Genomic DNA, 14,656 nt, shown 5'->3' on the forward strand with positions numbered 1-14,656 from the left:
AAGAGGTGATCAAATTAAGTCAACAAACTTTCTTGAACTTTGCTTGACTATTTCCTGTGATGTTTCTCTTGTTTCATGTGCTCAGACGGTGCTGGTGACAGTGTTTGCTATCAATTTCTACAGAGTGGGAGTATCCAGACCATTACTGTGCATAAGCTTCAGAACTTTTGACAGCTTTAGTTTTCTTTCCTGAAAAGTGATTTATCTGTAGACTGTGAGGGAAGCACTGGGCATGCAAGCTGGTGAGAAACACATGTTGCTAGAAGTTGCAGACCAAGATAAAGAGCATTTCATAAGGTACTCAGTGAGTGAAGTCACAAGCCAAATATATACATGCAGAGGTTCAAAGCTAAGGGAACAAGTGACTTTTTGGAGGAGACAGTCATTTCTACCTTCTTTCTTCCTATATAAATCACTAGGCTCGTCCAGCCTGTCCATGCTTCATTGTGATCATCTTAGAAAGTGTTTGAGAAGTGAGGAACACGAGAAAGGGAATAATTTTTCTTGTCTTAAGTGAGACTGACACATGGGTGGTTGAAAGTCTGTAATGGCTGAAACATTTTTCCGTTTGCTGCTCCCAGCTTGGCCCAAGCCAAATCCTCTCTTGGATTCCTTCCTCTAAAATTATTATTTTCAAAGGAACTACACTCATACATATATATATATATGAGATGTCTCAGGTTTTCATTGTATCTCATTAGTTTTCAATGTACATGTGAAGATCAGTAAAGATGATCCTAGAGAGACCTCTTACTTGTAATAGTGTCAGTAGGAGATGGGAAAATGTAACTGTATAAGCTTTTACATCCTTGGTGTTATTTTCTATTTTTTTGGCTACCTGCCATTTTGGTTTTTAAGTGGGAATTAAAGGCGCTGAAGACACATGCAGCTAAAACATCATGATTTTTTATGCTAAATAAAGATAATTTTGTTCAGCTGGTGTTTATCATCTATTTACAGAGTGACACTTCCATTTTTGAGATGATAATACTGTTCAGCCTTCCTTGCTGTTTCAGCAGATAAAGTTACCCTGTGACCAGAGATAGCTCTTGTGCATGCATTTGTGAAGGCTGCTCTGGATTCCTGTTGCATTCAGGCTTGTTGCTTTGTTTCTAATTAGTCTTTTCTTAAATTACAACAAAAATGTAACACTATTGCTCACTTAGTTTCTGGGAACATACTCTGCTAATGAAAGTGCCTACCAGGAGGCCAAAATATCCCCCAAGGCAGTTATTGTCTGCTATAGAGAAATATGCAGTATTTTAATTTCCTAGCATTTCACAGATAAATTATACTGTGATTTTGCGTGAGATGGAAGACAAAATACTTGCTGCTGAATTATTCTGTGAAGAACATTTAGGTACAGTGAAAAAAAAGCATGAAGTAAAGCACACAGAAATATTTCAGTCAATGGCCCAAAGCAGAGCCTACATTCTGAGCTTCTGACTGATGTATTTTGTATTTGGATAAGTGTACTTTTCCTTGGGCTGTGGGGAGGTACAAACATTGCACAAAAGTAATGGTGTCTTACTGGGAGTGCTTTATGTCTGTAGAGTGTCCTCAACAATGGGAAACATCATAGTCTGAAGCTCACAGGAATGGGTGCTATATTTTAGATTGTGTGTTAATGCCCAATACAATTTCAAAATGAGGCTAGGAAAAAAAGGTAAATTTAAGAAATATTTATTTACAGATCATAATGCCTTTGAATTGAAATCTGCCTAGGCTATGTTGAATACATCCTTATGGTCTACAAGCCCTGAATATCATTCTCTTACATCTAGTGCTTTTTCTTAGAAGAATTTACAAACATTCACAAGTCAGGGAGGATGATATTTTTTGCTTTGTAATTCTAGCTGAAGTTGCTTCCATTCCATGAAGCTAACCTGTCATATTTAGAGGAGGTTAACAAGAGGTGTTTGATGTATTCTGGAAAGATGAATATCTCTTTTGGAGGTTCATATACCTGAAAAATGTTGTAGATCTTCCAAATGAAACTATTTTTTAAATTTCACTTAAAAAAACCCAGGACCACTGTATCCTTTTCCCACATTTGGGATGCAACCATATTTGGAAATTTAGAACTGCTTGTGAGAGAGAAAATAAGCTACAGAACTTCTGCCCATAACTATACCAGACTATTGTTCCTATTTATGTGATGTCTTTACAGCTACTGTCTAGCTAATTAAAAAATAAGCTGCAAGGAAAAATATAAACCCTAATAATAGTGGAAAATATAGAAAGGTGAACCAGTCAATTTTATGGATTCAGAAAGACTACAAAAGCCCCAAATGCATTCTGAGCAACTCACTCCAACAGCTGATTAATCACACCACTGGCATAGCCAGACTTTTTATTGAGTTCAATAGCTGACAAAATCACCCCTACTGTGAAAATACTCAAACAGATGATCAAGTCACAGCAGCTGAAGGAATTACTACATATCAGTTGAGCCACACTCCCTCTTTATGCCCATGCTCTCCACTTATTCCAGTGAATACTACCATATTAGTTTAAATCTCTTCCTCTGAGCTCTGCTCAGTCCCCGGTCTGACTAAGTCTGACTGAATGTGCACGGTATTTGTGTCCTGCTTTAATCCTTCCTTACCCATTGTAAACATAAATTTTCTGGACACAGATTTCTTGGTAGATATTTCTTGGTATCATCCAGCACTGGAAGAGCTTGTAAAGCATCATTTTGCTTCTAGGCTAGTTGACACACAAAAATGCATTTATTTTTGTTTCCCATCTTTTTCTTTGTTTTCCTTTTGAAAACAGGAACTTCATTATAATGTGAGCAATAACCAGCAGACACAGACAGAAATAAAAGTTAACATTTAGCCTAGGAGAAGTAATTTTTATATCTTTTTAGCTGTACTCCCTTAAGAAGGGTAGAACTTCTTTTCTAGTGATACATTTGTGATGTTATAATTAATCACAGAAAAAGAATTTGTACTGCATTATGACAGAGAGCAATAAGTAGGGGACATGAAGATGAATAGGCTACTTAAGTGAGTAAATGACTTCTGGTGCCAGCCTGGCAATGATATAGAGGACTTTGTCTGTAGTGCTATCAAGCCTCTCAGACTTCTCAGTAGTTTATTCAGGGCTTTTGAGTGCATATGATATTACTGGCCATCATTGCTATGCTTGGCCACCAACCAGAAGACAAAAGAGAAAATTATTTGAACAATGCAAGGTGCTGGTTTCACTGGGTAAGAAGAGTTTCACTGAAAGGATGAGTATGAGTTCTTCAGAAATGATTGTGACTGTTATTAACTGACATAATCCTTCCAAAAGGTCTCGTTTTTGATCATTGAACAACAAATGGTCTAGTCTCAAAGCCTCTTCCCTTCACACTTTCCTCTTACTGACCTGCTCTCTCTGCTCCTCTTCTCTTTCTTCTAGATTTCTTGTCCCTTCAACTTCTTTTAAAATATGCTTATTATGATCTGTGAACTTTTCTCTGGTTTCTTTGTCAGACACTACCCCAGCCACATAAGGATTACTTTTTGTGAAGGTAGTGGCTAACTCAATGAAGTGGGAATGAGAGGTCTTACGGAACAAGTACAGATGTGGACTTCCAGGTTTCACAAGTAGTGTTTCACAGGCAGGTGAATATGGACTGGAAGATATGCCAACAGCAGCCCCAAGAGACTTTATACGAACAAGAGAAAAATTTCTACCTTGTTTTATTGGGCCTTCTGTTCTCCATTCCCCCTGTCCATTTTGTTATTTAGAAAAATCAAAATGCAAACAGGCAGAAGATTCAGATGGACTGTATTAGATGCTAGAAATGGTACTGGAAACACGGGCATGTATTACAGTAAAGCTATTGTTATCTTGACCATTCTCATCTACACCCTGTTATTTCTGTGAGACATTATTTAAATGTGTCATATACCTCAGAAAAATACTCTATTTTGCATTTTTTTAAATAATGTAAAGAAATTGAATAAATATCTCCATGAAATTTGCTTAATAAGAATTTTCAGAAGCATTTGTCATATTTCTGCCAGCAAAGTCAACTGAAAGACTAATTTTAGCAATGTAAAAAGCTGCTTCTATTGTGACAAAAATTATGGCCTAAGGGACAGACCCACCCCCTCTAGAAATTAATACTTACAAAACCACATTTCTGTCAACAATCTGATGGCAATGCCTTGGGAAGCTACTAATGGGAAAACAGAGTTGTCAGAATAAAAAGTCTTCACCTTCTCTAAACCAAAGAGGCTTTATTTATTCTTCCAAGCAATAGGCACATTTGTCTCTCTGAAATCTCTGTCTCCTGTAGATAATATGCTTGGTTTAGTACTAACTCATACTTCAACTTCTGTCTCATGTACTCAGTATTTTTTGTCATCGTATAGACCTTATGCTCCAGAGAATAACAATTTTGTTAATCTATTTTTGCATTGCATCCACAATTACAATTAAGAATTATGGGTGCAAAATACACAAAAACCCCCCATATCACAAAATTTATATGAGCTGAAAAACGAAACCTTGCATATCAAACCAAGAATTAATTAAGGTATTTGCAGTATAATCAAAGCATTATTGTTAATCCCATTTTGAGAAAACCAACATTTCAAATTTTGCAATTATTAAAGCTCCGTCCAAGTCATGATGCAATTGATACTAGTACAAATCAATTTGCTCATATCTACCTCTTTCTCCAGTGTTATGCTCACCCTTCTTAGTCCTCAAGAAGCAGGGGAGGGAGCTATGGTGAGTTGTTAGTGTCCCGAGTTCTTCCCTGGAAGAAGTATGGTGCCGCTGAGGATTTCTTTCACCTCACTCTAGGATCAGTGTGGGGCTATTTTTATATGTTTCTTAGCACGTACTGCACGTTACTCTTTCTTCATCAGTCCACAATTCCAATTTATATCTAAATATATATAGTATGTTTTAATTGCTCATGTTGAATATTTGTTCCTTGCTCCCTTTGTTATCTCTAAAGCTAGTTTTATTGGCCTTCCGAAGGGCTTAATAACTAGTAACTGATCATTAGTGATTTGCTTATAGCCCAGGAGTGTCTGGTTTCATCCTATCTCCACACTTACAGAACCTCTTCTATAATCAGTTGCTTCTATAATCCTCTACACTAGTTTTATTCCACGTCACAGCTGCTCTACACAAAGTAGTTACTGCTCCTCTACTATCTATTATATACTGAAATTGTAGAAGTGTTTTAACAATAGGCGTTACAATACACAAATCTACAAAGCTAAGCTAGAACTTAAACAAACTAGGTAACATTCACCTGGCAGCTAAACAATTTCTGTTACAGCTCACCTAGCTAAAAGAAAGGTTCAGGCAGTCCAAGATAATACAAGCATGTCCTAGCTCCAAGGCTTTCCAGACATAATACAAAGTTTGTGGGCTCCTACTAGCAATGACAATGCCCTGCTTGTTAGGCTGTAGAGCTCTGCCCTGTGGAACCAAGCAAAGAAGCCTTGGGCATGGGTCTCATCAGCCTTATGAGGTGGGAACCCAAAATGAAGACTCCTGGAGGAGTTGGGTTCCTATGTTCTGGGTTAATTTGTTTGTCTAAGAACTGACAGCTGTCATTTTTCAGTTATACAGCATATTGCAGTCAATCAAGCCACATTCAATGCAAGGTCTGCTACGTGGAAAGAAAATGTTAAAAACAACTTGCATAAAATTAGCTTCATTTTCATGCCTGGGTCCTACTGAGATCTGCAGCTTATCTCTTCTGAGGAGCCTGGTCTGACTGATGCTTAAAAAAACTGAATACAGATGTCACGGAAATGAGGACAGAGGGAGGATTTCTAACCACCTGCTTTATGGAACAGAATTCCTTCCAGGCTGGAACTTTGTGTCCTAGTTTGGCCTCAGGCTTGTTTAGTGCCTGTCCTGGGAGGGAGAAGATCAAGTTTGAAATGGGAAAGAGGGAACACTCTACTGTGGACCACAAAAAATTCTCTGTCAACACTGACTTTTCCCTGTCTCCTGTCCAAAAGTGTTGTTTGAATCAAACACGAAAGAAAGCAGAGTTAAGTATACTGGTGGTGTTTCTTTAACTGCTTCCAAAAATTAATGTTCCTTCCCAGGGCTTGTGCTGTCCTATATGCAGCTTCCTTTTCCAGAGGTTTGGGATAGAGCAGGGACAGACAAGACAGTGGCAATAGTGTTGCCTGGACAGACATTTGTTTATCCCGTAGTTGTCTGGAAATGTGCTGGGTGAGAGAGCAGACTCCAAACTTTCCTCATAGCAGCGAAAACTCTGCTCTTTGCTACAGAGCTGTGAGCTAAGAGCACCGTCAGGGAATCCTCAGGTGGATTTCTTTCCTCCAGATGAATATTGTGACCTTTTCTGCAGCATGCAATGGTGCCTCACAATAAAACTCTGGTGTACTAAATGATGTGACTCATAAAGCATCTGCCAGAAGAGAAAGTAACTGTCCCATCTAAATGTTGCAGACACAGTAGAAACTCCTACTGGTTTATTATAGCCAGTTTATAGGATTTATTTCTGTTTGACACTAGGAATAATTCTCAAAACATCTCTAAGACAGAAGAAAATCATTAAATGTTAAATTAGTTCTACCATGATAGTTACTGTAATCTTCTCACATCAAGAAGAGAGATTGTATTTAATTTGTTTCTTAAATTCCAGCTCAAATCATCAGAACTGCATATACTCAATATATTTTTTGTACTAAATAGAAGAATATGCAGTTCCCATGTAGATTTTTATGTTCTGTTTATCGTATAAAATGAGCTTTTTAAATAAGATCCAGGATTATAAAATTACCAGAGAAAAAGGAATTAGGTTATTATGACAATACACATGCTTCTTTAAAAAAGTACGAAGTGCTTGGTACTCCAATCCTTTATATGCCATGTGGTCACTAACCTCCTTGTTAAATGTTTTTGTCTTGTAGAATGTAATTTCTATCCTATATTGACAAATCTGTGTTGTTCGAAATTAAATTTATAACAGCTTTTGAAATATCTTTTTTATTGTTACATTATAGTCCTATACTCAGGTGTACACTTAACTAATGCCCACTTATGTAATGTTGATATAGAACTCGATTATGTGCACTTGTTTCACAAATACCACTAGGAAATAATGTTGAAAGATCTTTTCCCTAAAGGATTTTTTTCTGCCTATTTTAACAGTAATTGGGAAAAACAAAGGTGAAAAGTTAAATAACTTAAGCAGAAATTATCTAGTTACAACAGCAAAAGTTCAGTAGGGAGGTGGTTGTTGGATGTATGATCATCACAGAAAGTTGTTAACGCTGATCATCACAAAAAATATTCATTTGAAATGTGCTCAGATGTAGGACACAGAAGAGACATACCTTTTAAGTGACAGTGATTGAACTGAGGATGCAAAACCTCATCCTGTTATATAATATTAAACAAATTTTTGCAATGATCTGTTATAAACTGAGAAGTGTGTATCTAAATAATTGCAAATGGATGCACAAAAGGGTATGTTAGTCATATTATTATAATTATGTTGTCTGAAGCCTATTTTATGATATATATTTAGATATATATAGCTAATGATCACAGAATAAAAATCTTAATAATCTACCTAGAAGTCTTTCACACTGGTCATAAAAACACATTAGTTGGAGTGGAACTTTACATACAGATTATATTGCAAACTGGGAGAATGCATGTCAGATTGAGTGGGTCTCTCACTCTCCCCAGAATTAATGTTCTATTGTAAACAGGCAGAAGGCAAATAGAGAAATATAGGTCAGCAGTGGAACTGCAGGTGTGTGAGACAGCAATGGCACTGAAGTAAAACCAATTCTTTCTTCAAAAAACCCACATTGTGAACATAAAGGCAAATATAAATACGAAGGAGGCAATGTGGATGGTCCGTGAAACTAGTATACGGTCCTGCAGGCTCACTGAAAAACATCTTGAGAGAGTTTGTGTAAGTGTAAGTAACACTGTGGTAGATTTATAGTAGGAAAACCAAGAACTATCAGAAGTGATATTTTCTTTAAAGATAAAATAATGCATCATATAGGAGAAGTTTCTTCACTTACAGAGGTTTTGTGCTGCTAATGTACAATTTCATGTTGTAGGCAACTCTACTGTCAAACACTTCCTGGAAAACTCTTTGAAAGGAAGTCATCAATGATGGAACACTTAGCAAAACGGGATGAAGTACTTTGAAAATCATGTGAATAGACTGAAGAAATAGCTGAAAGAAAGCGATGTAGAACCCTGCTACGGTGTAAGTAGGGTAGCACACTGTTGTAAGAGCTTGTTCTTTTCCCAGGAACCAAGGCAGACCACCTCCCCAGTGCTTTCAGGATGTGACAAATACTTGATCACAATTAAACCAAAGAGCTAAACTTAATATCAAAAATTATTTTTATAGCTATTTAGTGGCAAAGGTTGATTATAGCCACCTTTTCTTTTCATCATCTATGCAATTAATTACAAAAAATGCTTAGTCACTGTTTTCTTGGTGTGATTTAGCAACATACTTTTCCTCTGGCCTTACATTGGTCCGGAACCCTGATGGTTCTTGTCAGCATAGCAGGGCAGAGGCACTTTCCTCTTAGAAAGGGGCCTTTTGAGAGGCCAGATGTGCAACCCAACACAATGTAAACTTCAGAATCAAGAAACACTCTAAATGAAAAAATTGTTTGCATTTTCCACATCAAATAGAAAGCAAAACCTTTTGGTTCCCCGTGTTTTAATTGCACCTGTTAGCTCTGATGACTCAGTGATAGTGTCACTAGTACTTAAAACTTTGGTATATGTTGGTATAGTTAAAATTACATAAATCAATAACCTGTCAGTCAAAATTGCTTCTCACCTTCATGTGTGCCTTGTAATACTCTAAAAATTACGGTTTAAAGATTGTCTTTGATTTTAATGACATGGATATGATATATTAACATTAATAATGCCCTAGATGAGTACTTATCTTTCAATTTTGGCCAAGGATGCAGATTTTCTAGAGGCTTCCATAAAAGTTCCCATTGACTTCAGCTGTGTAATTTGGAAACACTAATATATGTATCCACTCATCACACTGGTTGGATTTTTTTTCCCCTGTTCTCAATGTTTCCTGAATTTTTTTGTGTTCACAGGTCTAAGTAGGGCTACAAGATCTAGCTCTAGGTAACTGTATTATCCCAGCTTTAAACTGGCAGGTTAATATTAATCAGGAGTCAGTTTCACACCAACAGATAAAATCCTACAGGATTTTACTGGGACTCTGTTAGCAATTCAGAAAAGGATAAAAGATATATTCTTAAGTCATACAGCTGTGTGAACAACTGAAATCGATTGGAGCTGTTGTTGAGCTCACTTAGATCCCTAGTCACACAGATATTTTTGGAAACGATTACACAGCTAAAGTAGAAAAGAAAGCATTAAGAAGGATTATGCTGATATTCTAGTTTCACTGTGAGGGGTGAAACCACATCTCTTATCTACTCATGAGCAATAAAACCTGCTCTTTTAGGAAAAAAATGTGATCAATATAGAAAAGATTTTATTGTATAATGTGTTTAAGTGAAAACCAGAGATTTGGCATGAAAAGATTCAATAGAAAGCCTCATGAATAATTAATTAGAAAGAAAAGACTCATTATTTACTTTAGGAGGTAGACCAATTGTTCACCTATTTTTAAACTGTAGATGATTTCCTATTTGTTTATGCTATTCCATTACCCCTCCTAGAACTCTTTGCTCAAACGCTGCTGTTCACTCCCCTGTTTGTCCAGTCCCACAGCCTGCTGTACTTGATGCTGATATTGAGCCTTCTGTTTACTACTGACTTAGGTAGTGCTGCTTGTATTGATAATAAGCAGGTTTGGCAGTGCTTTTGCAAGTAGTGCAAAAATTCGAGAATACACCGTGTCGGAAGATAAAGGCCACATCAAATAACTTTTGAAGTCTCAGTAATCTATTTAAAATGCCACTCTGATGGTTTAAGAGACTCTTATTACCTACTGATTCATTGACTTAATATGAAAGACTTGATATCTGTTTATTGCACGGTTATAGCTGGATATTATTAGGGCTGTCGTTATTGATTATCAGTGGTGCTGTCACTAATTAAGGTTGTTTGTGGAGAACACCCAGCGGCTCCAAAGAGCGCTTTACGGCCAGCGGGGCTGCCCGGGGAGCGAGGGCCAGGTGCGTGGCCCTGCTGCGTGACAGGGCACAGGGACACAGGGTGGTGGCTGGACGTGCACAGGGGCATGGCAGCACTGGAGCTGCTTTGAAGGTGTGGGCTGCTTTTGATTTCTCCTGAAGTTTGCGCTCAGAGAGGCACGTCCACACCACCATCCTTTCTCCACGCAGGAGCACTGTGCAGGGGAGGCACAGCCTGGAGGATGAAGGTAGCCCTATGGAGCTATTACAACACCATATATAGCAATACATATAATGACTGTATAACTGGAGAAAGTCTCCTGCATGTCTGTGCCCCTCTGTGTGCTGTTGCAATCAGCAGTACTTTACCAAATCCTTCTGTAAACTTTTCAATCTCCATCTCCACCTGGCTTTGGATTCGTGTTTGCAATTCTCTATTTAAGGAAGCTGCTACAGTACCTTATTTTCTGATGTCTGGGAAATCTGACTATAATTTCTAGCCTAGACTGACCAGAGTGGTTTCTAATATGTAACACTACCAGTTGTTAAGATATAAAATAGCAATTCCTGTATGTTAGAAGCATCTAAAGAGAAGAGAATAATAAAGGACATGTGTATATCTGTATTGTTTTGAAAAGAAAAATGTGGATACCTCTGCTGTGATTGATAGGAATGCATAATACATAAATATCTGTAGTTCCAAAAGCTGACAACCTTGCCTGGACTGATAAATGTTCAGTTTCTGTAGAGATAATATAATAACATATTAGAAACATCCTTTAAAAAAATAATGTCTGTCTCAATTTGAATGATCTGAAAGCCTTACAGAGGAAAAAAATTAGTACTGAAAACACTACAATGCTTCTGTGTTAGACAGTTAAAAATATTTTTTAAAGATCTCAACTAGTTTCTTGGCTGACAATTCAATTATTTAACTTTGTGCTGGAGAACATCATAGCAAAATTTGTCTCTGTACTGACACTGTAGTAAATCTGAAATAAAAGATGGCTTTGGAATAAACAAAGAATCTACTTATTAATTTTATTTATGTGGTATCAAAGGAAAAAACAACCTACTCAATTCACCCACTCACGTGATATCTCTCGTTCAGTGGTCTAGCACACAAAAATATAGGAATTTCATCCTTCCATGTTAAGAACTTCCTCTTTTTTGACTGCACAGTAGTTCTTTCATGAGGTTGTACTTGATAAATATAGTGAAATTAGCACTTAAAAAATCAGGAGCCCCTGCATGAAGCTGCTGAAGACAGAGAGATTACTGTGGTGCTGTGAGCTGATGCCTGCCCAGCCCAGCCAGGAGCTGCATGGCCACAGCATTTTGGATGTGGTCAGTGCAATCTCAGTCTTGCCTGGGCTTCCCCCTGTAGACAAACACCCACACCTTCTCCATGGACAAGGCAGTGAACCACTAGCAAAGCATCCACTTTTTATTATTTTCCTGCAGCAACCAGCTTAAAGAGGAGAACTGGTCCTTATCACCGTGTAGGACGGATGGGATGCATCCTGGTGGCGAGGGCACATTCCTACAATGAGTACCAAACCCCATAGATTTGGCAGAAAGTGACTGAATATCCTGATCAGATTTTCAGAATATCAGAATATCCTGATCAGATTTTTTTTACAGCATTGACCCTGGGGGTGTGAATGCTACAGGAGTAGGTGTGGCCCAGCCTGGAGGACATGTTGGAACATGGACAAACTCAGGTTGGGGTACACAGGTGCGTGCAAGACAGGTAGTACAGGTGTGATGGAATGTGGGAATTTTTCTGACCACAGTTACTGGGTGTGCCCAGGGCACATGTATCAGAACCTGTGCTTCTGGAGTCTTGTACATCGTAAGACAGCTCTAAGACCCTTTACAGTAAAACCTACTGCCTGTTCACTCTCCAGTAATTGCATATGAACCAGAAACGGTGCTGATCATATATCTTGAAATACCTTCTCAGTGGCTGAGATACATTTTCTGTCACTATAATATGTAGCCATCATTCTGGGACCTCCATTAATTTTCCTAGCAGGAAGTAGTGCACAGTCCTTAGTGATGGCCATCCCTTGCACTGACTGTTGGTAGCCCACCTCTGTTCTCCAGGTACCTCTGGAAAAAACAAATTGACACACTCATTTTGAAATGCTTACCCTTTTGTGCTTTTCACTGTAAGGGTGGGAGGAACATCTGCACAGACCAGGGTGCAAAATGGTAACTGAAATATGCTAAATTCTTAAAAAAGTTTAAACCCTGGACTTAAACTCATAGGTGTGAATGGCTTCCTCTTGTTCCTGCACTTCCATCTACATGGGGGCATAAAAAAGAGAAAAAAAGGTAAAAATCACTCTTGTTTTGATGCAGGAGTTTTGAGGGAAAGGCCATAAACCCTTGTGGACAAAATAAAAACCTCAGATGTTTATGTACCCTTGGTCAGTGCTCAGACATATGCACAAAGACCGAAAGGGGAAGAAGTCACAACAGTACGGACCAGTGTGAAAGGGAAAGCCAGACGAGAGCAGTTACAGTGAAGTAACTAGATGGTGACTGCAAGGAATAGAGGATACATATGAAGCTCAGTGCCCTGTGTGTGCTGATTATAGAAGAGCTTACTTTACAAGGGACAGCCTCTGCACTTCATAGGGGGACAGGTACGAGCAGGTTTTCGAAGCAGAACAGACAAAATGAAAGGGTCTTTGGAAAAAATCAGACAACTGTAGAGATAAGGCAGATGTTTCTGGAAAGTTCTGTCTTTTGACTTTGTATGCAAACACTCAGACCTCACATTTGACACACAGAACACAAAGCTGTTCTCTCTTTGTCTCAGTCATGGGTCAGTGTTGCAGGGAGTGATAGACCTGACACGTTACAGGGGAAACAATTCATGAGTTTAGCTACTCCCAGCATGAACATTCTTGAGCACTTTTGCACTGCTTTGTGTTCTCTGGTATTACTGTTTCACTCATATCACTCTCCGCAAAGAGGTTTTGTTATTTTTATGGATATAACTCTTTTGGAAAGCATTGTGCTGGCAAAGATTAAAGGATTACAAAGTGGATGAGACAGAAGAAAGGAGTAAAAGGTATGTTTTAAGAGAGCTCAGTGCAAGATGTTTTCAGGGACTACTCTACTTGCACAGATAATTTATATTTCTTGTATGCATAGCAACAGATAATACAAAGATAGGCTTAGAATAGTGCTCTCAATGAATAAAAGTTGGATTTAAACATTTTACTGTATCACCAGTAAACAGAGAAGCCAAAGACTGTATTTATATTAATTCCTTCCTGAGGACTGATGAGAGACCTACTGGTGGTTAACTTTACACAGGCTATCAACTCTGCCTTTGCTGGAGGGTGGAGCTAGTGATAAAGGCTGAGGAGGAGGAGGGCAGTATGCAGAAGATCAGGACTGAGTCAGAAAAAATGCTCACATCTCAACAGAGGATGTTGTGAGGGCGTGTAGGTCTTAGTTCAGCACAGGTGAACTTTGTGAGCATGGTAATCTGACGTGAGGCGAGGGCGGATGAAGGTGGGCTGAACACCCCTTAATGCTGCTGCTGTCCTGTCTGCAGTATGTGGGGTACCACTGCTGCAGGGTAGAGCTTCAGTGCAGTCACTTTAGCAAAATTGTGTAGGTACTGTGGGCCTTGTTAATGACCTGTTTTTTTTCACCTTGTGAGAAATAGAATAACTTGCCTTTAATCAGTTCTGTACAACAGTGACCTCCTGTGCGGGGTGGCAAGTCAGGTCAGGACAAGCAGCAGGGAGTAAGGGTCACAAGCCTGGGAGTCTCTGGGCTTTTTTTTCCATTGGACCTCTCTGTGCTTGTATCTCTCTTTGGGTGATGGCTAATGTGAATAACATGCACAAGGAGATGAATCACAAAGTATAAAAGATTCGCACATTAGCTGGAAAGGGAATTTGGTGGTGCATGTGGAAACAGTGGGTTTTTCACTAGCCTCCTTGTTCTGTGAATGCAATTATTCTTTATAAATCCTTTCCTGCACCACATCAGGGCTAGGGTAATTGTTTTTTTCTTCAACTGATTGCTCATCATAATAGCAAAAAAGTGCAGGATTGCTTAGAAGGAAATCCAGTTCCACTAATTCTTTCCCTGATTGTATTAGTATGGTCTTTATTTAGACTTTTTTCAAAAATTCAGTTTTATTGTTTCAAATATTACTACACCTTCTCACCATTGCTGTTTTATGACATTATCTTTGTTTTGATGGTGGTTGTCATTATGTATCAATTCAAAGAGATCCTCAAGGAACATCATGCTCAGGTTGTTTTTGCTGATCACAGTGGGCATCTGCTTTTCTGTTTTATGTTAAGGTGCCATTTCTTTCAGTCACAAGGGTATATTTTGCTGGTGTAGATAATGACTGCAAGATTAACTCACAAGGCAGACACTTGCTGAGAAGCTTAACATTAACTCATGGAATAGGAAACCGAACACTATAACTGCCTATCCTGTAAAAGATGAAATTAAATGATCTTCCATGGTTATGGAAACAAAAGGACTGTGAATTTTCTTGA

The 14,656-nt window shown here is 38.4% G+C and overlaps 1 protein-coding gene across 5 annotated transcripts in view; it reads right to left on the reverse strand.

Annotated features, from left to right (window-relative positions):
- Positions 1-14,656, reverse strand: part of LOC108498728 (metalloreductase STEAP4-like) — an 86,727-nt gene that overhangs the window by 25,229 nt on the left and 46,842 nt on the right. The window contains exon 1 of one of the 5 annotated variants that reach the window (XM_017817787.1): positions 12,071-12,169. The exons of 3 other annotated variants lie outside the window; for them this stretch is intronic. In XM_017817787.1, the coding sequence (XP_017673276.1) occupies positions 12,071-12,121 (51 nt within the window). In that variant the 5' untranslated portion in view covers positions 12,122-12,169. Of the gene's footprint in view, positions 1-4,694; positions 4,718-12,070; positions 12,170-14,656 lie in introns of those variants that run through there. One more of the 5 variants, XM_017817791.1, reaches the window with a different exon arrangement.

This window comes from Lepidothrix coronata, unplaced genomic scaffold (genome assembly GCF_001604755.1).
Source record: "Lepidothrix coronata isolate B3197 unplaced genomic scaffold, Lepidothrix_coronata-1.0 Scaffold62, whole genome shotgun sequence".
Lineage (NCBI taxonomy): Eukaryota > Metazoa > Chordata > Aves > Passeriformes > Pipridae > Lepidothrix > Lepidothrix coronata.